The sequence below is a fragment of the Acromyrmex echinatior genome, chromosome 1, assembly GCF_024713525.1.
Source record: "Acromyrmex echinatior isolate Ae372 chromosome 1, ASM2471352v2, whole genome shotgun sequence".
NCBI classification, from domain to species: Eukaryota; Metazoa; Arthropoda; class Insecta; order Hymenoptera; family Formicidae; genus Acromyrmex; species Acromyrmex echinatior.
Window position 1 is genome coordinate 2,226,305 of NC_141852.1, and position 25,922 is coordinate 2,252,226.

A 25,922-nucleotide genomic window follows, 5' to 3' on the forward strand; every position below is an offset into this window, starting at 1 on the left:
TATTTTAAACACAAACATTTGCTTCGCAAGGCAAACAATACTTCTTTTTGCAAAATTTGTTCATTTCGTGCAAAAACACGTCAAATACGTCTAGTTTTCGAAATTGGACATGAGGGAACTAAACTTTAGTTTACTTCCCTAACATTTACCACTGAGGAAAATCTCTTTAAAGGAATAAAATTTTGAAGTATTGTATTATAAGAGTCGTGACTAAATGAGTCATACAGTTCCATGGTGGTTAGACTTCTATCCGTTCATTTTTTAAAAACATTAATATACAATAACAGAAACACATAAACAAAAAAAATCTGTTTATTAAGGATTTTATTAAGTAGGACTTTATTAAGGAAGAAATACACTTACTATCTAAGTAGAAATCAAATATCTCAGATAATCATATAGGATAGTAAAACAAAAATTTTAAGAATAAAAATATTTACTTAGGTGTACGATTTTTTAAAATTATGACATAACTTCTATCATAAATGTGTTTGCAACAAGATGTTACAGCAGACTTAGCGACAGTCGTTGCTGCGTGCTCAGACAAGTTTACACATGTCTAGCGTATTTTGTTTTTAATGTAGTCTCGATTATTCTACTTATCCCTGTATTTAACTGACCCCGGTCTCCCCTACACTATTTTTTTTCTAAAATGACTTTAAAAAATTTCATATATTTAATATTAATTATACTATATTAATTATATTTAATATTAATTAATATTAATATACATTTTATTTGTTTTAATCTTATACATTTTAACTGTTTTGAATCACATAAAATTTAAAATTACATGTAATTCGAAATCGTGTATTTGTATAATATAAAATGATATGCAACATCATAAAATGTGATATACGAGGATAGAAACGTAAACGAGAATTTTTTTTATTATTTATTGGACAAGAAAAAAAATATAAAAAGAAACAAATTATTATTTTTCTACATAGTTCCCTGCTATATTAATATATTTTTGTCAGTGGATAGGCAGTTTGGTATATGATCTCGTTTTCATAAAAAGTAGTAGGTTGTATCTGCAGTTAATTGCGCATAAATTCCTTTATATTGGTATCGTCCACGAATCGTATTGTCTTCCGAATTCTTCTTTCAATGATCCAAACAAATGATAATCATACGAAAAGATTTGTCTCAATGCGATTACCATTTGTTTGGGCCGCTAAAAGAATTCGGAGGATTCGAGGACGATGCCAATATAGTGGAATTCGTGCGCAATTAGCTGCAGACACAACTTACTTTTTATGAAAACGGGATCACTAAATTGTCTATCCGCTAGCAAAAATATATTAATGTAGCAAGAAACTATGTAAAAAAATAATTTATTTTCTTTATATTTTTATTCTCGTCTAATAAATAATAAAAAAAGTTCTCGTATCACATTCATTATAATTCTTAAGGAAAACAATATACAATTTTGCAAATCATTTTTAAATGGAGAAAATATCTTGTATTCTTTCTTTACCTGGAAATTACGCGAATGAATGATTTGCAAGAGGCGAGAGAGAAGCCAAAAGAAGCCCGATATATTTTTACATCATTCTAGCAGCATGCTAAATAGATAGTAACGCGTTGTAACGGATTGCAACCACGGAATGCGTAGGCAGTGGTCTAAGAACGGCAATACGTTGTCCTATTTCAAACTTGAAATATCGCCACGGCAAAATGATTCAAGCGAAGTTAATTTTTGTTTCTATTTTAATATATATGATTGAAATTATACAATTTTTTTATTTTTATCATGTAAATACAAAAATTGCTATACTGCAGTTACGTAATAAATCTCTCTCTCTCTCTCTCTCTCTGAACGTCCGTCTTTTCTCATACATGTAAGTATAACTGTTAATTTTACATTTTTTTAATATATACTTTTTTATATATATTTATCTATTGTAATTGGTATCAATTGATGATACCCGAAACATTGAAGAATCACTCGAAACATTGAACGCATCGATGGATAATTATTACAATTTTTCACAAGATGTTTATAATAAATATCACAAAAAAGTTAGAAAAAATTAATGCTCCCACATTTAAAAAAAGTTTTATAATATCTCATAATATTTTTAAGAATAATATTTTTAATAATATTTTTAATATTTTTTAGATTTTAAATTTGAAGAATTCTAAAAAATATCTTATTCAGATTTTGTAATAAGTTATATAGAATAAGAGAGGGAGAGAGAGGGAAGAGAGAGAGAGAGGGAAGAGAGAGAGAGAGAGAGAGAAAGAGAGAGAGATTTTAAAATCTTTCAGAATTCATGTTACTTTATAAAAAATTTTAGCAGAAATGTGGACTGTTTTAGTATTTTTCTGAAAAGTATTCTAATACGTGTAACAAGTCCTAGAAATTTTCTTGAAAGTTATGAAATTTACATAGAAATTCTGTGAAGAATTTCCAAAAGAAAAATTATGTGAAGGATTCTAAGAAAAATTTTCAACAAGGATATAATGAGAGTTGCCTCTACGCTAAACATCATTATTCGGTGAATGCAATTATCACAAAATCTATTAGTTACATCGAAACTTATTGATAATCATGAGATTTAATAGCATTTGTACGACCTTCATATAAATGTGACTGTGGTATTCACTTATAACATATTTCATTTTTCGTCGGCGTCGCCGCCGCTCTATTTTTGCATGCGTCGTCTTTCTAGCTGCTTTAGCAGATACGGACAGGAAGTCTTTATACTGGGACGGAAGAATCAATTCTCTTCAAGTCCGGCAGCGTTCGTTCTTCATTGTGCATCACTGGTGATTTGCCTAATACGGTGTAAAAGTTTTTTTATTAGTTGTCATGGTAAGACTGAAAAGATAAACTGAGAAATAGTTTGTATAGTGAAAAAATTTATCTAAAAATTAAACATTCAAGTAGTATAAAACGGCTATAAATTATAAATTTCATATTAAATTTCATATTATTTAAAAACACTCCAAAAATGTTCTTATTTTTCAGGTGGATAGAAAATTATTGTAATAAATTATAATATTTAAAATAATTTAAAAAATTTAAAAATTAATATAAAAAGGTTCAGATATCTCTCAATTGTTAATATTTAAAATCTTTTTTTATTATAAATAAAAATAAACTTAATATATTCGAAACTTCACAGGAGGAAGATGATCAAAAAGTAGCTGTGATGCGTAAGGCATTCCAAATGTTCGATACAACGAAAAGTGGTTTCATCGAGACTATGAAAATCTCAACAATATTAAATACAATGGGACAACTGTTTGATGATGGCGAATTAAATACTTTAATTGAAGAGAATGATCCTGAAGGTTCTGGTAAAGTAAATTTTGACGGTTTTTGTAAGATCGCCGGTCGGTTTCTTGAAGAGGAGGATGCGGAAGCAATGCAAGAGGAGCTAAAAGAAGCATTTCGATTGTACGATCGTGAAGGTAACGGATACATTACCACAGCTACATTGAAAGAGATTTTAGCGGCTCTCGACGACAAACTTACTAGCTCCGATCTTGATGGAATAATCGCAGAGATTGACACAGACGGTTCCGGTACAGTAGATTTTGATGGTATGTAATATATATCATACCAGTATATATAGAATATACAAGTATATATAGAATATTAGTAATATGATTAATATGTCATATACAGCGTGTCCCATTTGAAATTTCGGACGCAATTATCTTCTAAACTATTTGTTATTCCAAAAAATGTTTTAAGTAAAACTGATTTTGTTTTGAGAGATATTTTTCAATGGTTACAGATTCTCTTTAAGTGACTATACTTCCAAGATTTCAAGATTTCATGTTTCAAACTCTTATTTTTTCAGAAGGAATTATATAGTTTCATTACATAATATTATTCCTCTAATTATTCTGCATATAAAAGTATTAATGAAGAGGTGCCAAAAAAATCGATAGTTATCATATATATTATTTTGGTGTAAAAAAATACACACTTGCTTTAAAAAAATAAATATGGGCAAAATGGATAATTTCTGTGTGTTTCCTTTACCAATTATTGATTCATTTTATTATTCTGTTCATAAAAGTATTAAAGTACAATTAATAACAAATTAATAGTTTACAAAATATTTAATATTTCATGTAAATATGCCAAAGTAAAGTATAAAATGTCTTGTAAATTATTAATTTTGTGATATATCTCAACTTTAATACTTTTATATCCCAGATAGCACACAATATTTATAAAATATTTACAAAATATTTATAAATGTTTATAAGGTTTATTTTAAATATTTTATAAATATTTTTGTGATCTTAGATTGCATAAATAAACATTTATAAACATTATGAAATATTTAAAGTAAATCTTGTAGTAAATGCTATGGAAATACTTAATAAGACATAATTCAAATAAAAAATACGTAACAGAAATATTTATTTATATTTATTATAAATATTATATTAAGAGTATTTAGTCTATTTTTTAATAATATTTCGAAAAGCTTTATATAAAATATGTATAAAATATTTATATAACATTTAAAAAAACGAATAGTAATAAATATTTATCATAAATATTCTGTGCTGTTTGGGATATAGAATAATTAGAGAAATCATATTATGCAAAAAAAAGCCGTATAACTTTAACTTTAAAAAAAATAAAAATTACTTTGAAATCTTGATAACACGTTCACCTGGAGAGGATTTGTGATCATTAAAAGATATCTTCATTGAAGCAAAGTAAGTTCCACTTGAAATATTTTTTAGAATAACGAATAGTTTTGGAGAAAATTCAATCCAAAGTTTCAAATAAAAAATCTTTCTACACAAGAGCGGTTGACAAAAAATTTCGGGATACCCTATATATGTGTGTGTGTGTGTGTGTGTGTGTGTGTGTGTGTGTGTGTGTGTGTGTGTGTGTGTGTGTGTGTGTGTGTGTGTGTGTACTTATATATATATATATATATATATATATATATATATATGTGTATGTATACCTATATACTGGGTGTTTAAAATAAAGCATTATAAATTTTTATCTCGAAAACACGGCATTATTGAGAAAAATTGTTCAGATAAAAGTTGTAGAGTTCAAAAAGATCTATTTACTGATTTTATCAGTTTGACTTTGGATGGCGTCGCCAAGGTCAGGATCGATTTTTGAAAATGGAACATCCTACTTTGGATTCCAAATCAAAGCCATTGGAGATTATTCGTCTCGTTTTCATTTTTGCATTAAAAATTCATTTTTAAAAATGAAAATAACAGATACAACCTCCAATGACTTTGATCTTGACAAATAATATCCAGGATATAATCCTGAGCAACATTCAAAAGATTTTAGTCGGACACCTTGGATAATGCTAATGCCGGCGGTACTATAACTTTCAAACATCATAACTCAAAAAGTACTTAATAAAAAAATATTTTTTAAACAGACATCATCTATTAGATTCTGAAAACAAAAGTAGGGTGTTCTATTTAAAAAAAATCGACGTGACCTTAACCTGACCTTGGTGATGCCACTCAAGGTCAAACCGATAAGATCAGTAAATAGGCCTTTTTAAATTCTACAACTTTTGTCTAAACAATTTTTTTCAATAATGCCGTGTTTCCGAGATAAAAGTTTGTAACGCTTTATTTTAAACATCTAGTATATGTGTGCGCGCGCGTGCGGAGTGTGTGTCATAGAGTATCCGGAAAATCATCCGCAATAGAAAGCTTCGAGAAGTGATTCAAGACTCAAAAAGAAGGAAAAAAACTATATAAACATAGATTCGGAAATAAGTAATTTTTGATTTTTATAATCATTGCACTTTAATGTTATAAAAATTGTTATTTATTTTTCATAATCACAATCATAATTTATTTCATAATGCTTTAATATAATAACTATATTTTAAACTATTTTGGCGTTACTCAGAACGTACCTCCCCTCTAGTGCTTCAAAGACCGATAAAAGTAAAAAAAATTTAAAAATAAAAAAAATTAAAAAAAGAAGAATACCAAACAAACTATGCCTTCCGTGATGCATCCTGGGTAATGCCAAAATATTCCGAAAGTAGTTATTTATGTTAAAACAAAATAAAATAATATAAAATAATATAAAATAAATTGTGATTGTGATTATGAAAAATGAATTATAATTTTTTTTAACATAAAAGTTGTTATAACTCGGAAACGATTTATTTCCGGATGTTTACATAGCTTTTTTTCCTTCTTTTTGGATTCTGAATCACTTCTCAAAGTATTGCGGGCGATTTTTCGGGCACATCCTGGACATATACAATTATATAAACTATTATTGAGATGCAATTATTAATTTATCTTTTACTGAAAAACTAAACTTAATCTATAGAATTTATGGAGATGATGACTGGAGAATGATTGTACATAAAAACGACAATGGATTTACATCGCTCTAAGAAGATCGCTAAGAAGATGATGATAAACTTTCTTAATAAAATATTTGTGCAAAAGATTATCAATTTTGTTATTATTATTTAATCTTGACATGTGCATGTAATAGATATAGAATATATGAGATATAGAATAGATATAGAATATATGAGAAAACTATCAATTTTTATCTTATAGTCTTCATATAATAGTATATTCATATTATAGTCTTCATATTATAATCTTCATATAAGATAATTCTTCACAGGAATAGATATGAATTATCAGTTTCATAACTACAGATGTTATTGAATCTGATTACTCTGCGAACAATAGAGTAGTAAATCTTAAACTTTAGGAATTGACGTTCAATTATATTCGATTATTTTTCTCGACATTCGACTGTGATTGATCAATTTCTTAAGACTTAAGATTTACTACACTTTTTGTGTTGTCTCCTAACACAGGAGACTCCTCATCCCCCTCTCTTACCCCGCAAACACAAAAAGTGTAGTAAAAAATGGTGATTCTTCGTAATTTTTTTCAAAAGGAAGATTAATATTAATTGTTTAAAAACCTTTTACACATTTTAATATAACTATTGTAGAGTATGTATAAATTTTTATGCGAAAAAAAATATTATAAATAATAAAAATATAAACATTTAATTTGACGCCTCACCACGTTATGATTTTGTGTATATCTTAACAGCTGTAATTCTTGCCGAAAACAAAAAATATTAAGAAATATTTTTAATTTTTATAAAATTTCATTTGAAATAAACCTAAAAAATTAAAAAAAAATTTATATATAAATTTTGTAAGAATATGAAAAAAAAGAACATAAAGAACCACAGCACAAGTTATAGTTTGTGATATTTAATTATTCTTGCATTACAGATTACAATAAAAACATTAAACGTTTCGGCCATAATCTGGCCATCTTCAGTAAAATTAATAATATTCTTAAGACGCAGAGTTACATCAAGTTGGAATAAAATTCAACCGTCGTGTGTTATAATTGTAAAAATCGTGTTTGCATCTATGCGACGCTGCTTCGTATAATAATGTTAGAACGTCATATAGTGAAAAGTGTAGAACGAGAATTTCCAGATTCTAATTTACAATAATTTATTTTATCATTAATATCTTTTAAACGGATATAAAACAAAAATCTATAAAACAAAAGAAACATTATCTGTTTTACAGCAAAAATAAATCGATGAATCTCAAGTATAATCATTGCACAGATAGAAATTTGTTGTGACATTATGTGTTGTTATTGATCGTATCCTATATTTTACCGCTATTTATATCCATGTGTCAAATAGTTTAGAAAGTTCTGGAATTATTTATTAAGTGCGAAAGAGATCTTTCTTTAGAAGAGGAAGATAAACATCAGGCAAACCTTCAGTGTCACTTTGTTTATTGATCCCACTTATTTGGTCTTTAATATGTATCATTTCTGACATTCTTCGTTTCATTAATGATTGTTCTGTATCTAAAATTTTTATGTTATCCCAATCAAACTCATGCATCTCATTCACACGGTGACGTGAAACAACTAATATCTCAGAAGTAGATTTCTTAATATCAGTCTTGTGTTCTTTAATACGAGTTTTTAATTTTTTCTTAGTTTGGCCAACATACGACGATTCGCAATTCAAACAATTAATTGTATAAACTACTCCACAATGGTCATCCTTAAGCAAGGGATCTTTTTCTGTTTTTATAATTGTATTCAATTTATTCATCAGTTTATAAGCTATATCAAAACCATGAATGTATGCAAGTTTTTTGAATTTTTCAGAAACCAAATTTTGTAAGATTTTGAAAAAAAATATTACGATTTTCACTAGGTAGTAGCCGTTTCTTTATGCAAAAAATTGTTAATATTGATTTTTATTTAATTGTTTAAATTCATTGCGGTTGACTATTAGTTGTGAACTAATAAGCCTTATAAAAAGTCTATTGGTCAAATACTTTTTTTTCAATTCTGTATACAAAGTTGAAGAAAATACAAAAAACAAATTTTGAAAGAAACGCGTTTAAGAAGTTTTCGATTCAGTTCTACAGTGCCCGGAGGCTAATTTGCTATTCCAGGGGCATACAATAATCCTTCAGCTTCCTCATGGAATTCATTTTGAGCAATTTGAGCCATTCTACGAGTACTCAAGCTTCTCTTGTGCTACTAATAAGGAAACCCATCGGAATCCAGATAGTAAAATCTGAAGAGACAGGTTTTGAACAGAGTCTACTATCAATTTCTGATTATAGAAAGGTAACAAATTGTACACACACCGGCAGGAATGATGTCCTTCGGCGACTCGACCGTCGCCAGCGGACGCGATCATTGGCGCGCGCCAGCGGCGGCCGAGAGATATCATTCCTGCCAGTGCGTGGACATAGAGTTTGTACTATTTTTTGTTTAATTTATATAATTATGTTATGTGCTAAATATATAACAAACATATAACAAAATTATCATATTTATATCAGAATATCTCATTTATCATAAAGTTTGTTGTTATAAAACAGAGACATCTGAATAATGACAAAAAATTATATAACAACCAAATCATATTTTCTGGATACATATGTATATCCTTTTCGAAACGCGCGTCAAAATATTAGGTGTACAAATAAGTTTTCGTCGTTTGACAAAAGACGGCGCCACTAGCAAGCTGTGGTTAAAATTGTCTGATGTAAAACATTATATCGTAAGGTTGGACATCTGTCAACAACATAACCTTGAAATATTAGTGATTTTGTATCAGCATCATATATTTTTTTTTGTGCGAAAATGTCGAGTTTTGAGCCGAACAAGCGTCATTTGCGGGAACTTTTGATTTACTCCTTTAATTTGAAGAAATCTGTAGCTAAGGCTCATCGATTGCTTGTAGAAGCATATGGTGAGGCTGCCTTAAGTGAGAAAAGTTGTCGTGAATGATTTCAAAAATTTAAGAACGGTGAATTTGACGTCGAAGACAAAGAACGTAGCGAAAGACCGAAAGTGTACGAAGACGCGAAATTGGAAGCATTATTGAATGAAGATTCGTGCCAAATGCAAAAAGAACTTGCACTTACATTAGGAGCGACTCAACAAGCAATTTCACATCAATAAATGCTTAATTTTTGATAAAAAATGGCGGAAACTTATTTGTACACCTAATAATTTTTCGGTTATGAAACGCTAATTCTATTAAACTATCGCAGTAATATCACGAGTTAAAATTGACTAGTAATTTTAACAATTTTTTGATGCATTTTTGCATCTTTTAAACGATCTTAATTATACTAAGTGACATATTAAAATCTGTAAATAATAAATTCTTATTGTGAAAAATATTACCTCGGGAGTCAAATCCGGATCTCTTACATTCCGTCCTAAGCTTTTAGACTATCGAGGTCTTATTATAAGTAATATTCCTCGCAATAATTGACATATGAAAAAATAACATGGTATATTACAAAAAACTTTTTTCTTAAATTGGAATTAGAATCGTTTTCATTATTATTTCACTCATTATTTTTATCTAAATTAATTCTATTTTCTAAAGTTTTTATTCTGTTTTTTATTATTGAAAAAATGAATTCAATGATAATCATTCATTAACAAAGTGTGAACTAAGTCTGAAATATTTTTTTCTGAAATTTTGGATGGGATAAAATAAATATTCTGTCTAATTGCCCGATGATTATACCCCTTTTATGCACTAATATGGATGATTCAAATAATAATTCAAATATTTTCCTGAATTAGTAATTAGGTTTTTTTATAAATATCGAAGATAATTCTTTCTTCTTGTCTTATTAGTTTAACATCTAAAAAATTAAAAAATTAAATTTGCCTTGATAATTTTAAAACAAATTTTGCAATAATGAATATTAATGAACAATGGCTAATAAATCTTAGTGATACGGAGATTCCAGAAAAAGCCAAAGTCACATTGCAATTGGGTCAGCAGTTTAATTTGCGTGAGCAAAGTGCTTAAGATCCATCATTTTGTCTATGTTTGAGATCAGTAATTCGAAAAGAAAAGCAAGAATTCTTTCAATCGACCGACAGTAATTGTCATTGAACGCATGCATAAATTGAGCTCGTGATTTCATCTCGAGCATGATCTAAATCCTCGATAAAAATCAGCGATTTGGCGTTCTTTGTTCTTTTTAAAAACAAGTCGTTACACGCAAATAAGTTGTCGTTACCGGCAACGGACAATCGAAAGTTCTAGAACGATTCAATTCGCGCACGCGAGCGCCGCGCTCCGACGAATACGTCACGCGCTGTCACCAATCCCACGCACGGATTTTCTGTCGCGCATGACTGTTACGTTGAACGTCGTTAGAAAAGAATCCAAAGCGCCAATCAAGTTTGTACACCTAATGCCACGTAATAATTACGATTGTGGCAAATTTTTATTGGATTTTTCCCAAAAAAGAAAGCTCAGGCCGAAAGCAATAAATGCTTCGATCTCGCCGTCCTCCTTCTTACTTCTAAAAGTTCTTAGAGTCCTTAGTTCTTAGAGTCTAAAAGTTCTTAGAGTTCTTAGAGTCATAATCTCGCTTCGTAAAATCGCCGTGCTAACCGCTTAGTGAAACCGCTATAAAACGAATCTTTCGAGAAGTGCCGAGAAAATCGCCGAGATTTTCCATTACCGCGATTCTAAAATATCATTTGGAAAAGGTGACCGCATTTAATATTCTGTTAATCTATAATAATATTTAATTAATTATATTTTTTGACTTTGTAACTGAGCATATTAAAGAAAATTCTTTTGTTAAATTACAAAGAAACGGAGTTCTCTTTACTGTCGTGCATCATATCAACCTTGTGCCGTTTTCTCACTCTTTCCGCGCGGTGCGCTCTCGCACAGTCTGTAAAACAGGTAACGATTTGTTAATCCTTATAAAATTTACTAGAGATATTAACGATAATTCAATTTTTAAATTAGAGTCTGGAAATTTTTGTTCTACATAACTTGCAATATAATAATTGGCACTACAACCATGTTGTGTGATGTACCTTTACAAGATGAAAGAATACGTTTATACATATTTATATTTTTGACGATTGAATTTAATGTCAGATATATGTAAATTCTGTGTTTTACTGATATTTGTGATTTTATTGAAAATGGCCAGATTGTGGCCAAAATATCTAAAGATTTTTTATTAATGTAATGATTTATTAAATTTCACAAACAATATCTAGTGCTGTGGTTTCATGCTTCTCTTTTTATATGTTGGGAAACCACGTTTATTATAATTATTTAAACAATATCTTGTTAATTATTGTGAATATTGCAAAATGATAGAAGACTTTTCGATTCAATTTAGTCCACTCTACCTGTCCACGAGTGTCGGATGAATTATCGGACACTTTGTATATGCGAAAAAAGTTTTTACTTAGCTAACTTTTTGTTATAATCTGTATTCTTTATTGTGACAACATTACCTTTTTCGGAACAACTTTAAAATTTTGACAATAAAATGGTATATATATTTCCTTTCTAAATTTGTAAAATTTATATTCAAAATTTTTTCTCAAACAAAAAACAATTATTACAAAATTTTTAAAGAATAATTAAAATGGATCAACATGTATATATTATCACCTGCAGTTTGTTTAATTTTATCACAACTATCGTTTCAAAGAAAAAAACAAATATAGATAACCCGATATCTTGGCAGTGCTTGGCGTAATGTTGAAGTACTCTTTGCATATTTATGAATTTTAAAAGAAGTTACAAATGGAATTGTAACAAAATAAATAGCTTAAAAATTATAATTATTTTAAAAATATTCTTTAAAAAGTAAATATTTAATAATATATAAAATGTTCGTTAAAAACAAAATTAAAATTTAATAATATTATTGGGTAATTGTTGCACGATTTTTAAATAAAAATATTTATAAATAATCTAATTACATTTATGTACAATAATATATTATAATTTTATGAATAGAAATTAATATTTGAAAAACTCTTTATTTATTAAAAAATTATTTATCATCATGTCTTCTTTATAAATGGATTAAAAAAAGTTTTAAAATTAATTTATTTAAAGCATTATAAAAATATTTTATTACATATAAAATAACATGTAGAGCACATAAGGTTCAATTTAATGTATTAATTGTCATAATTTTGTATTTAAGTACATAATTTTTATTTTAAAATATATATGTAATTTTTAATTCTTTTAGTACTTAATATATAAATTTTAATTTATAAATAAGACTAATATACTTTTGAATTTTGTAACTATTTAATAATTATATTTCATTGCATATTATATGTATGTATGCCTATGTGTGCATGTTTGCGAACTTGCTACATAAATAAACTCATAATTACATAGTACATAATTTTTATTATAATCATATATTACTTTTAAAATATTTTTTTAATATTTTGTTTATTACATTATATAATAATAGATTTTGATAGAAGAAAAAAAATGAAAAATATTATTTGCATAATTAATTTACATAGTTATAATTAATATATTATAAAAAAAAATCATAACCATGTAAATAACATTTTTTTCTCGTATCAAGATCTATTATAATAAATAAAATGTTAAAAAAAATTTATATGTATTTTTAAACATATTAGAATGTGTTAACGTTATTATCAGTACATGGGTGAAATACTAGACTATATCTATATGTGTATATATATATATATATATATATATATATATATATATATATATATAATATATATATATAGGGTGTCTGGAATTTAAATGTCACAGCTTCAAGAGCGTGTAAAGGATCGATAAACTAAGAAAAAAGTCCTGTAGAAATATACTCGTTTTTGCTTCGTTTTGGAGAAAATGAAAAAAAAGATAAAACATAGTTTCCATTTTTGAACTTTCTCATTATTTATTTACGTTGTATTTATTCACTTGCTTAGACTGCATTCCGCTTCACGCATAATGCGTATGATGTATCATTTTATCCTTATCGTTCGCCGAGTATCAAATAAGGATAAAATGATACATCATGCACATTATGTGTGAACGCAGCCTTAACGTAGATATTATTCAAAATGTTGGCCTTTTACAGCAATGCAAACATTGCAACTAGTAGGGACAGTGTAACTAAACACTGATCTAGCGATATTTGATGCACTGCAGCCTTGATTCGATTTCTCAATTGTTCTCTTGAGTTGATTGACGACGAATAAACTTCTTGCTTTAGGACCCCTCACACAAAGAAGTCTAGTATTAGATCAGGTGATTGGAATGACTAAGGTATTACTTCTTCACGTCTAATCCATCGTTGTGGAAAAATGTCTGTCTAGTCAAGCTCGAGTAGTTCTGTCATAAACTGGACACCTATCGAGTTGAAACTACATTTCAATTCGTTGCTGATGGATGTCTTCTAAATAATCAAAGAAGTCAGTCTCCAGAAAATCTATATATTTGGCTACATTTAATTTGTCGGGTAAAAAAAATAGTTCCATTAAACAAAAACAAACAAAAAAGTTTTCATTTGAAAATGGAATTATTATTATTATTGTATTTTACGAAGCAAAAACGAACATATTTCTACAAGACTTTTTTTCTTAGTTTATTGAATCCTTAAACACTCCAGAAGTTTTGACATTTAAATTCCAGACACACGCACGCACGCACGCATGCACGCACGCACGCACGCATGCACACGTACATATGAGATAATAGTTGATTATTAAATATTGACATATGGAAAGGTTGAAGCAAATAAGCTAAGCGCATGAAGTAACAAAAAATAATACAATAAATAACAAAATAATAGGAGTCAGTGCGGGAAATGATGCGCAAATGAACAGAGTCGAATCAATAGATGATTCATCTATTATATTTCCATAGTTGGTCATATGATCTAATAAATTTTAAGTTATACTCTGTTGTTTGTAAATTTGCTGAGGAAGGCTTAAATCCGGAGCTGAAACGTACAAATTCTATATGATATAGCAAATTTTATTGAATATCTACTCTTTTTTTTTCTTATATTTACTTCTTATATAATTAATAGAATTAATTATTAAAATTTTGTAAAATAGTGACTAAGATTTGATTCTTTCATATTTTGAAGAAAGTTTTGAAGCTTTATTGCAGTATATTTGATGTATATAACTTTATATAATTTTATCTATATTATGTCTGTTAAAGCTAGGATTAAAAACGTACAATACGTCGGGAAACTCAATGAGTTTGTTCAATTTGCATTGAAAAGGATCTGAAGCTGAATCGAAACGTATGTATAAGACTAATAAAATCTTATTATGTATCGACATCCTGTGTTTGCTTCAAAAGACATCAACTTAAGAACTGATTCATCTGTAATGAGCCTAGTTACAACTAATATTTATTTTTTAATATGAAAAATAAATACTTTGGATTTCTAATATTTTTTTCGTAGTAGTAGACAATACAAAATTTTTACTTATATAATTCGTTTACTATAAACATAGTAATAAATAATATTTAATAAATTAAGTTTTTGATAGATGCGCTGTATACACCGGAGTTATCCTAATTTAATATTTTAACTTTTTAATGTATGCTTTCTTTTATGAAATTAGGTTGTAATTTACAAATACGGATTTTATTTAAAATGTTCATTAAACATTGTTTTGAAACATTACTATTGTTATTAAGAATGCATTCCACATATTCATTTCTATGTCCTTATAAAGGAAAGGCTCCTAAGTATTATGAGATACCGAGTTCATTTTGAGTAAATGCTAGAAGTCTATGAGCAGAATTAAAAAAAATAACGGGTCATTTTGAAGAGAATTCAATAAGTTTTAAGATAATGTTATATCAAATTTAATTCAAATTCTATTTTTTTTTTAAATATAAAAAGTGAGTGAATCGCAAAGTCAAAAAATTGTGCTCCTAATATGAGATGCCCCGAGAAATCGATAATAAAGTACATCAGTATTGCAATTAAAAAACTTTATGACAATTTAGAATAAAGAATATATATATATATATATATATATATATATATATATATTCTTTATTCTAAATTGTCATAAAGTTTTTTAATTATATATATATATATATATATATATATATATATATAAGGTAATATAAAAGAAGGGCTACGAGCCAATGACGCAAATAAAAAATATAATTCAGATAAGAAAACTTAATACAAAAACAATTAAAATACAATAAAATGAAACAAACGTTTCGACTCCAATTGAGTCATTTTCAATGCCATCATACAATAATATAAATGTCGTTCTAAATTAAAAATTAATACATAATCTTACAATATTCTTAAAATTAACAGATAATTCTTTCCTCTATCGGTGTAATACGCTGTGAGTCATTTTTATCAAGAATTAACAAAGTCATAAGAAAGTTCTGGAAAAGTAACCGTAAACAAAAAGAATCAATATTAATCGTATAAAAATTAAAAATATGATGATATACCTTAGTCAATCTGTTACAAGTCCCATAATACACAACGAGAAAAAAATGTAAAATGTGGTCCATTTTGTGGTACAGTAAAATAGTCTTATTAATTTGATAGGTTATTAAAGCAAATTCGCAAAAGTAATGAGCATCTGACTTAAACGATGTCACACAACGAAATGTCAAACAGAAAAACATTATCGATAAACGGAAAAAGGAAAAATAGGAGGATAAGGACAGAAGATGTTAGGAAGGAGAAAGTGAATGTATAATGTCAGAAATACAAATCCGGCAAAGACTCCGTGTCATTTTGTCTATTAATCCCATGCTTCTGTTTTTTAATATGAACCATTTCTGATATCAACCTTTTGTTGTATGAAGGCTCTATATCCAATATTTCTACCTTATCCCATTTAAAGTTATGATTCTCCACCATATGATGGTTGGAAATCACTGATGGAGATTTTGAACTTATATTGATATCAGAAACATGTTCATGCAATCTGGTCTTTAATTGTCTTTTAGTTTGGCCAACATAACTGACTTCACAATCATCACAGGATATTCTATAAACCACATTTTGACTCTGAACGTGTTCCAAATCATCCTTTCCTCTCCTTATAAAACTTCTCAATGTGTTAGGAATAGTAAAAGCCAATTTACAATTAAGCATATTAACAACAGGTATAAATCTTTCAGATATCGTATTAACATATGGAATCGTAAAGAACCTTCCCCCAATGCCATCCTTATTCTTATTTAAATTATTAAACTTATTAATGTGATATTTTATTCTATTATGAATGGTCGAAAAAATAAAACTTAATGGATATCCATTCTGTAAAAAAACCTTAATAGCGTTAAACAAATTATTTTGTTGGAATTTCGGATGACACAAACTAAATATCTTATCCACGACTCCATAAATCACACCTCTTTTATGACAGAGCGGGTGGTGTGAGTGGAAATTAAGAAATCTGCCGGAAAAGGTTGCTTTACGGTAAACATCAAAAATGAGATTCCGTTCATCGATAATTACCATCGTATCTAAATAACTAATTCTTCCATCACCTATCTCCATGGTGAACTGTAATCTAGTATGTAATGAATTAAAAACATCCAAAATATCATAAATACTTTCAGAATTATATATTACTTTTATATTACTTTTAATTATATATATATATATATATATATATATATATATATATAAAATAGGACTCTTAATAATTGTAAAAATATAATTCGCTTTGCATCACATTCACAAAATTGATTGAGACAACACAGAAATTCTGGACGAAGAAAATATTTTAACAAACGATTGATTTCAGAAATCTTAAATATAAAACGACAAACAAATGATCTCAATCTTCAAAAAGACACAGATGGTTTAGATCGAACATATAATGACATTCTTAATAAATATAAATTTAGATTCAACTTACACAATGACAACATCGTTCTATGTCTTTTCAGTATCTATCTTAAAAACATCTTGTACATTCTTAGACGTGACAGTTAAGAATATTCGATACATCTTGATGATTTTTAAGTTTCATCACAACATGTTTTATATAAATCTTTTTCATTTATTCAATATTGTAATATACTTAACTGCAATATTATATGGTATTGAGGTAAGCACTTTCTTTGTACAATTTCAATGTTAACTTTATGTAATTTTAACTCTTAATAACTTTATTAGAACACAATCACTTATTAACTAAGAAGATAGGCAACTTTTTTGTACGATGTTTGTGTTTTTCTCACTTTTCGATTGGATAGAAAATATTATTTGTTTATGTATTAATTATTTGCTGAAGATGGCTAAAACCGAAACGTTCAAACAATTAACATCTTTTAATACACATTATACTATTAATGATTATATAAGTGTAGATTGCGCACCTCTTACCGCACTGACTCCAAAGTAGCCCCCTTAAATCTATATTATATTTTTACAAAAAACTTTATGTAATATTTCTAAAATACGAACAGACATAGCCAATGTGTGTGCAAAATGAGCATGCATTATATCCGGAACTCGTCTTCAGATAATTGGAAACATTGCAGAAACAGGATGTTTATTCTCTTTATTTTGTCTTTATTATTACTGTACAATAACATTTATACTTTAGCAACGATGACATAGAAGCATAGATTGTTTCATATTAAAAATACTCTGGATATCTCATATTATGATTTCCATGCATTAAGGTTTTATCATCAAATCTAACTTATGTAATTAAGCAATTCAACGTATTCCGTTTTCTATTAGTACGATCTTACTCTATCACTACATGAAGAATTTATTGTAAAATGTTTACTTATTAAATAATAAACAAGGTTTAAAAACTCATCTCAATAAAACTTGAAGACATTTAAATTCTAAAATCTTTTTTACAACGACATTACTACAGGCATGAACTAATAATGAATTTCTCACTAAATAGTTTTCAATCCAAGAACAATAAATTCATAAATTCATGATGGAACCAATAAATACTCTCTAAATCTAAATCGTAATCACTGATATCAGTGCCAAGTATGCCACTGATAATCAGTGAATGAAATGTGAAATCTCTAATTTAGGAAATTTTTATTATGTGTTTAATTAACGTTGTTTTAATGCATAAATTTTATAAATATGATATTGGAAGATTGAAATCAATGTTGAAATATCAGCATTTTAGTTACTAGCTAATTAGTTAATACTCAAACATTCTTTCTTTTTTAGTCGAACTTCACTAATTATCCAGTGCTAAGTATGCCATTGGGTAATTAGAGATTATTCACTGATTTAGATTTAGAGAGTAGCGTTTATTAGTTTAGCAGAAACGCCGTACTGTCTCATATTAGGCGCTTATCTCATAACAGGGAGCTTTCCTCTATATTATAGATTTTTAACAATATCAGCAGTAACTCTAACTCAGCAGTAACTCGAAATGCAGCTTAAAATATAAAGTACGAAACATTTTTGATATTTAAATTTCGATTATAAAATATTTTTAGTCTTTTTTTTTATATAATGCTACTTGAATATGTGGTTATAAAAATAAGAGATTAAGGTAAACGATAAAAGTAATGGTTATCATTATTGTGAAAATTTAACAATATTACAGACAAAAGTATCAATCGTTCTCGAAAAGAAATAATGAAAACGGAAATGGCATTATAAGTAATTATTGACATTATAAGTAACAATCAAACATCCAATCTTAGACAAAGCTTACTAATATTTATTTCATAAATTAATCTACCATTAATTTAATGACATTGTTTTTCAACTCAAGAATAGATCGATTTAAAAATGTTAATCATTATATAATTGTAATTCATTATACATATAAGGGGCCTTGCGCACATATTCCGTAACGGTAACCGTAGACATATCATATGAATTAATCAATCAGGGCAGAGAGTTTTGATAATTCTAGATTGTGTGATTAATTAATTCTTTCAGTACGTAAAGTCTTAAGGTCACAGAGAGCATGTGTGGCAGAGCCCTAAAACTATAAATATCTAATATACAAAATCTAATATACAAAACCGAAAATTGCGCGTAGGACTTTATATGACTTATAGAATTACTTTGAATGCCTTTCATTTGAATTTTTTGTTTCAATTGTCATAAAACATATCGGGAGATAAAAAATCAATCCATTACTTAAATAAGAAAAGAAATTACAAAAAAAATTGAATTTCTTGAAATTAATTTGAATTGATTTATTTTTTTATGTTATTCAAAAGTATATATCAACCATATATATATATATATTAGAAGATGCAAAGATACGTATTTGAATAAAGATTTCAAAGACATTTATGTAAAGAAGTCGAATCTTTTGTATCTTTTTTTTTTATTTAAATGAAGTGAGATCTCACTTTCACAGAAGAATGTACAAACTTAAATCAAAAGCAAACTTATATTTGCACTATTGGAAAAATGATATTTGCGTATAAAAATGAAGTTAGTAGTACAATTAAAAAGAAAGAAATTGGTAAAATTTTATAAAGGCAATTATAAGACTGTAATCCTGTTACTGATGATGCAACTTTATCTCGCCCAGAAGAATCATTATCATTAACCTTCGATTAACTTCGATCCATTCGAAATAACATGGAATATCACGAGTAGACAGCGAAATCTTGCACGGTAGGTCAATGGGTCATTACCGATAATGTCTTTGTCGATACGATTTTGGTATAAAAGGCTCGCATAGTTCAATAAACAGCATGCGGTGAACGACATTAACACCACCACAATGAGGTGCACGATCGTTCTACTGGCTCTGGCAGCTTTTGGGGCAGCTCTACCCCAACAGCAGTCGAAACAACGTGCTGGTAAGTAATTGCTTTTCTATTCAAGTTATCAATTCTATTCAAGTATTCAATCATTATGCTCTCTCTATATTTTTTTTTTCTTTATTTGTTCATCTCTATCCCCATTTCTCGATCAAAAAGAGCTGTATAGTCTCTACAAAGTACTTGAAAATATTATCGCTTTTTCTATTTCTATATTTTTAATATGATTTGGACTATTAAGTGTTTTGTATATAGGGGAGACCGAGATCAGTTGAATATAGGGGTAAGTAGAATAATCGAGGCTACATTAAAAACAAAAACACGCGAGACACGCATAAACGTGTCTGAGCATGCAACAGCGACTGTCATTAAGTCTGCTGTAACAACTTGTTGCGAACATATCTATGATAGAAATTACAAACCACAATTTTAAAAAATCGTGCATCTAAGTAAATATTTTTATTCTTAAAGTTTTTGTTTTATCGTATATGATTGTCTGAAATATTTGATTTCTATTTAGATAGTAAGTAATAGTAGTTCTTACTTAATAAAGTCCAACAGATTTTTTTTTGTTTATGTGTCTTTGTTATTGTATATTATTAGTATTTTTAAAAAATGAACGGATGAGGACAGTAGACTAATCACAGCATGGAACTGTATGATTCATTTAATGACGACTCTTATAGTACTTACTCAAAATTTTATTCCTTTAAAGAGATTTTTCTCAGTGGTAAATGTTATAAGTTTAGTTCCTTCATGTCCAATCTCGAAAACTAGGCTTATTCGACATGTTTTTGCACGAAATGAACAAATTTTGCAAAAAGAAGTATTGTTTTGTCCTGCGAAGCGAATATTTGTGTTAAAAATATATTTTTATAAAAGTTTTATTAATATGTAGCCAAAGATGTAGCTTAAAATACATTAATCTTTATTTTAATAATCTTAGTCGAATTACCCCGGTCTCGGGGCTAGTTGAATCAGATGGAATGCATTAGAAAAATGCATTTTTTTTCATATTAGTTATTAGTTTCTTCTTATTATTAAAATATTATTAGGTAGTCAAATGTATGTAGTAACTAGTGTAGAATTCATTTTTTTGATAAGTCTCTTAATTTCGTCTGTAAAAATTCGAAACTGAAAAATGAGTCTATTAGCCTCGGTCTCCCCTATTGAGTCCGGTAGAAAATAATATCTTATGAGCAAGATTATAATGACTCGAAAATTTCTGTACCATTTTGTAATAATTAACGAGATATTAATTTCTAAAAATCATCGAATGAACATGTATTTACCAAATATAAGCATGTGGCGTATACAATTGTCCAACACGGAAAGATGTTTTCTTTTGTCGCTCGTGTGTTGTCATTGTCATTTGTAGTAAACAACTTCCTATGCGCTTAATAACTTGCAATACTCGGAGATTGTATCTTGCTTTGCGTTTATATTTATATAGTAGGCCAGGCAGATATGTATTCATTGGGCAATCTTTAGAAATTAATATCTCGTTAACTGCAAAAATTGTAAAATATTACAGGATTTTTCTATTCAGTTTAGTCTTTTCGATTTAATTTTTATACAGTCATTACTGATGAACACTCTATATATAAACTTGTTTAATAAACAAAATATTAATATTTATGTGGAGTTCAATTCAAAGACTTATATAGAGTGACTGAACTAAACTTATTTCAACTAAACTAAATTTATTTCTTTGTCAGCTGATCAAGATCTTCTAAAGAAGCAACAAGATTGTTTACTGTTGCTGCAACAGATAACCCAAGAAATCCCGAACGAGCAATTGCAGATCCTTGGTACTAATTATGACATCCAAAGCAACTATCATCAATATGAAAATCCAATCCTCGTCAAATACTATGCGGATGCTGTACGAGACGGTCTGGTTCAGCCAAAAGGCACTGCTCATTCGAACTCCATCAGCCAGCTTCGTAAGGAAGTTTCCCTTCTGCATCGAATCTTATTAAGCGCCAAAAACTATCAGACATTCTTAGCAACTGCCGCATGGGCCCGTGTCCACGTTAACGGAGAACAGTTCATCAAAGCTTTCATTGGTGCCGTTCTTCAGCATCCAGAAACGCAAAATATCATCCTGCCGCCTCTGTATGAAATCATTCCTCAGTACTATTTTGATGCTAGAATCATTCAAGAAGTACAAAACATTGTACAGAATGTTGCACAAGGTATTCGCTACAACCAAGTAGTAATCCCTGTTAATTATTCCGCCCAACTGTCTAGCAGTGAACAACAACTTTCCTACTTCACGCAAGATATCGGTCTCGCTAATTATTATGGCTATGTAAATCTCGCTGAATCTTTATTGGAGGTAAATATATTCTCAAATAACGCAAACATATAATTACAAAACAATTTCTCATATAAAAAGAGAAAGAAATATATTAGTTTATTTTATATTGAAATTCGCTCCTGTATCAACATTTTTAATATAATATAACTTCAGCAAGGACAGCAAACACCTGCGCAGTACCAACAACAAGGCATTCAGAATCAGGAAGATCACATTGGTCAGGGATCCGTTTACTATTACCTTCACCAACAATTACTGGCTCGTTACGAACTAAATCGTTTGTCGAACGGATTGAGTCCAATCCAAAATACTGATTACGTCAACGTACAAGTACCATATCAACCGCATCTTCGTAGCACAAATGGACTCGAATTACCTGGACGTCCTCAGAATCTGCAACTCAGTCCCAACAAGAATAATCTTATCCAAACTGTTAGGAAGATAGTGCAAAGATTGATTGAAACTATTGACTCTGGACATGTCATTACTCCGCAAGGCGCTTTCCTCTCTCTTTATCAGCCGCAAGGTTTGAACATTCTTGGAGAACTTATCCAAGGAACTGGCAGAAGTATTAATCCAAGGTCAATTTTCAATTAATTGTTCAATTAATTAATATCTGTAATACAATACTTATGACAATACGTTTTCTATTATAGATACTATGGCAGTCTTCAAGCCGCCGCACGTCAACTTCTCGGCAATGCTCCCGAAACGCAGAATATTTATGATTATACTCCTTCTGTTCTGGAATTGGGACAAATAGCTGTTTGTGATCCAGTTTTCTATCAACTTAATAAGAATATTATCCAATTGTTCACACAGTATCAGAACTCTTTGCCTGCTTACCAATATAACGACATTCTTTTGCCTGGCGTTACCATCCAGAACGTTCAAATCAGTCCATTAGTGACTCTCTTTAATGATTATTATGTCGATCTCGAGGGAGCTGCGCAACAACAAGTTGATCAACAACAGCAAGTCCAACAACAACACATCAAGGCTCAAGTGAAGAGATTAGATCATAAACCATACGAGTATCAGATCACTGTTCAGAGCGAGCAGAACGTCCCTAGTGCCGTTGTCCGCGTCTACTTGGGACCGAAATACGACTACTATGGCAAACCCATCAGCATCTCTCAACATAGACATCAATTCGTGGAACTTGACCAATTCACAACTGACCGTATGTATTCGAGATTACTCTTCAAGATCATCAACGATACAAACATACACATATGATTTTTTAATTAAATACATTATTTAATCTGTTTGTTTTACAGTTCATCAAGGACAAAATACCATTGTAAGACAATCCCAACAGGCACCAGGCCAGAGTTTCGATTACCCATCTGCTCAAGAAATCAAGCAGGCTGTCAATAGTGCCATTCATGCTCAAGAACCATATTACATCACTGAAGTAATTATTTTTCTCTCTTTCTGTTTGTGTAGATGTTTGTAATAATGAATATTGCAATAAGTGATACTAAATATTAATAATTTTTCAGTCACATCAGATTTTCGGTTTCCCAAAAAGACTGGCTCTTCCTAAAGGTCAACCTGGTCAAGGATTGCCATTTCAACTATTAGTTGTGATCTCTCAATTAGGATCACAAAATGTACTCTATGGTCCAGTGATTCCAGAACAATATCAAACTTATCAACAGGACGAATATCAAGTAGTTGGTACTGAGGACTATCAACAGATTCAGCATCAAGGTGCCAAAGTAATTGGTGTGAAACAGACTGTGGAGGTTGTACCAGAAACTCTGTCAATTAATCAACAAGAGAATCAAGGTACACTATTGATATTGAAGAGACAAAGTCGTTTCACCATTGAATAGCATAAAATAATAAGCAATTCTTTTTTTGCAGATATAAGGAACCATTATACTCACTTTTATACTCAACAACATGGGCAATACCCATACACATACACCCAGTATCAAGTAGGCCAAGGTCAGAGACAGGGACAAAACGTCTACGGTGTCCAAAACCAGTACTACGGACAACAAGGACAACAATGGCAATACAGGCAACAAGGACAAAACATCCAAGAACATCAACAATTGAGTCAACCTCAAAGTATTTATCATCAAGAACAACAGGGACAGTATCGACAATACCAACAGGGCCAACAAAGTACAGTAGGATTCCAAGGTGAAGTACCAGCTGGTGTACATAGTTCACAACAAGGTATTCATGGAGTACAATCAGGTACACAAGGTGTCCATGGTGTCCAAGATGTACAAAGTGAACATGGCATACAATATTCTGGAGCAAAAGGAAATCAAGGTCTTTTCAACAGCATTCAGTCTGGAATTCAAAGCAAATATCATTTCACTTACCAAGGACAAAGCCAACAACACCAAGGACTTGGTGTAGGATATACCAATAACGGACAATACCATGCTGGTGGTTTCCAAGGCATCCTGGGTCAGGGACAAAAAACGCAGGACACAAATGTCAACAAATACTATCAAAATAAGCACATCTCTGAAATCATCGGTGGCGCTATCTCTCTCGATGGTAAACCTCTTGGCTACCCGTTGGATAGACCTTTGACTACCGGTGCTCTTTCCGTGCCTAATGTTTATGTTCAAACCGTCTACATTTCTCATGAAGGCCAATCCACCAATGAAGTAAACAATCATTGAAATGTTCCTTAAAAAAAGCAGATATAATAGGTATATATAGCATCGTTAAATGTAATGATACTTGTCTAAAAGCTATTTCGTTCAATGTAAAAAAAGATTTATCAATTCATTGTAGCAAATGCAATTAATAAATTGCCCTAAAACGCAAATCTTTATATATATTTATTTGTAAGGCAATTTCTATTCCTTCCTATATAGCATGAAAGTTTGCAGCAATAATCAACATTTGTAATTTTATTACAATATTATTGGAAATTGCTGGAATGATTTCTCTTATACTAGTTTTTTATATGTATGTGTTTTTTTCATAAATTTTTATAATATATGTATTAACTACTGCTCGCATCATCGCCACATTTTTTTAGACCATTTTTTAAGGAAGAAGAGCCATTTTTGTTTATTCTACATTCATATACTCTCTACATCTCATGGAGTGAAATCTCACTCAAAGAGACTGAAAATTTAACCTGCCTTGAAAAAAAAGTGAAAATATAGCCACTCTTGTTCAAGGAAGATTTTTCACTCTTTTTAGAATGAGATTTATTCTTTTGAAATTCATTCCAAAGGACTGAAATCTCAATCTCTTTCTGGAGTGTAATACCAGTAAATAGAACCTCACTTCAAAAAAGAGATTGAGATTTTACTCCTTCGAAGTGAATCTCATTCCAAAAGAATAATTCTCATTTTAAAGTAAAAATCTACTACTTTTGAACAAGAGTGACCGCTATTTTCACTTTTTATTCAAGACAGGCTAAATTTTCAGTTTCTTTGCTGAAAGAAACTGAGATTTTACTTCACGAGATTTAGAGGGTGTGCGAGAATGCACCGCGCGGAAAGATTCGAGTGAGAGAACGGCACAAGG

General features: G+C 29.3%; 2 protein-coding genes across 2 annotated transcripts; both read left to right on the forward strand.

Annotated features, from left to right (window-relative positions):
• Positions 1-2,688: 2,688 nt before the first annotated feature.
• TpnC25D (Troponin C at 25D) lies at positions 2,689-6,439 on the forward strand. The gene is made up of 3 exons (XM_011056253.2): positions 2,689-2,821; positions 3,135-3,555; positions 6,314-6,439. The coding sequence occupies exons 1-3, from the start codon at positions 2,819-2,821 to the stop codon at positions 6,340-6,342; spliced, it is 453 nt and encodes a 150-aa protein (XP_011054555.1). The 5' UTR covers positions 2,689-2,818; the 3' UTR covers positions 6,343-6,439.
• Positions 6,440-19,993: 13,554 nt separating this feature from the next.
• Hex110 (hexamerin 110) lies at positions 19,994-25,209 on the forward strand. The gene is made up of 7 exons (XM_011056252.2): positions 19,994-20,122; positions 21,802-22,424; positions 22,560-22,987; positions 23,063-23,589; positions 23,687-23,823; positions 23,912-24,200; positions 24,279-25,209. The coding sequence occupies exons 1-7, from the start codon at positions 20,044-20,046 to the stop codon at positions 25,058-25,060; spliced, it is 2,865 nt and encodes a 954-aa protein (XP_011054554.1). The 5' UTR covers positions 19,994-20,043; the 3' UTR covers positions 25,061-25,209.
• The last annotated feature ends 713 nt before the right edge of the window (positions 25,210-25,922 follow it).

What these genes read in the sequence shown, in the direction of transcription:
- Hex110 (XM_011056252.2), top strand. Translation starts at nt 20,044, where the DNA reads ATGAGGTGCACGATCGTTCTACTGGCTCTGGCAGCTTTTGGGGCAGCT. An exon ending in GGCAGAAGTATTAATCCAAG is followed by an intron (nt 22,988 to 23,062) that starts GTCAATTTTCAA and finishes TTTCTATTATAG; the next exon opens with ATACTATGGCAGTCTTCAAG. An exon ending in TGACCAATTCACAACTGACC is followed by an intron (nt 23,590 to 23,686) that starts GTATGTATTCGA and finishes TTTGTTTTACAG; the next exon opens with TTCATCAAGGACAAAATACC.
- TpnC25D (XM_011056253.2), top strand. An exon ending in CGGTACAGTAGATTTTGATG is followed by an intron (nt 3,556 to 6,313) that starts GTATGTAATATA and finishes CTTAATCTATAG; the next exon opens with AATTTATGGAGATGATGACT.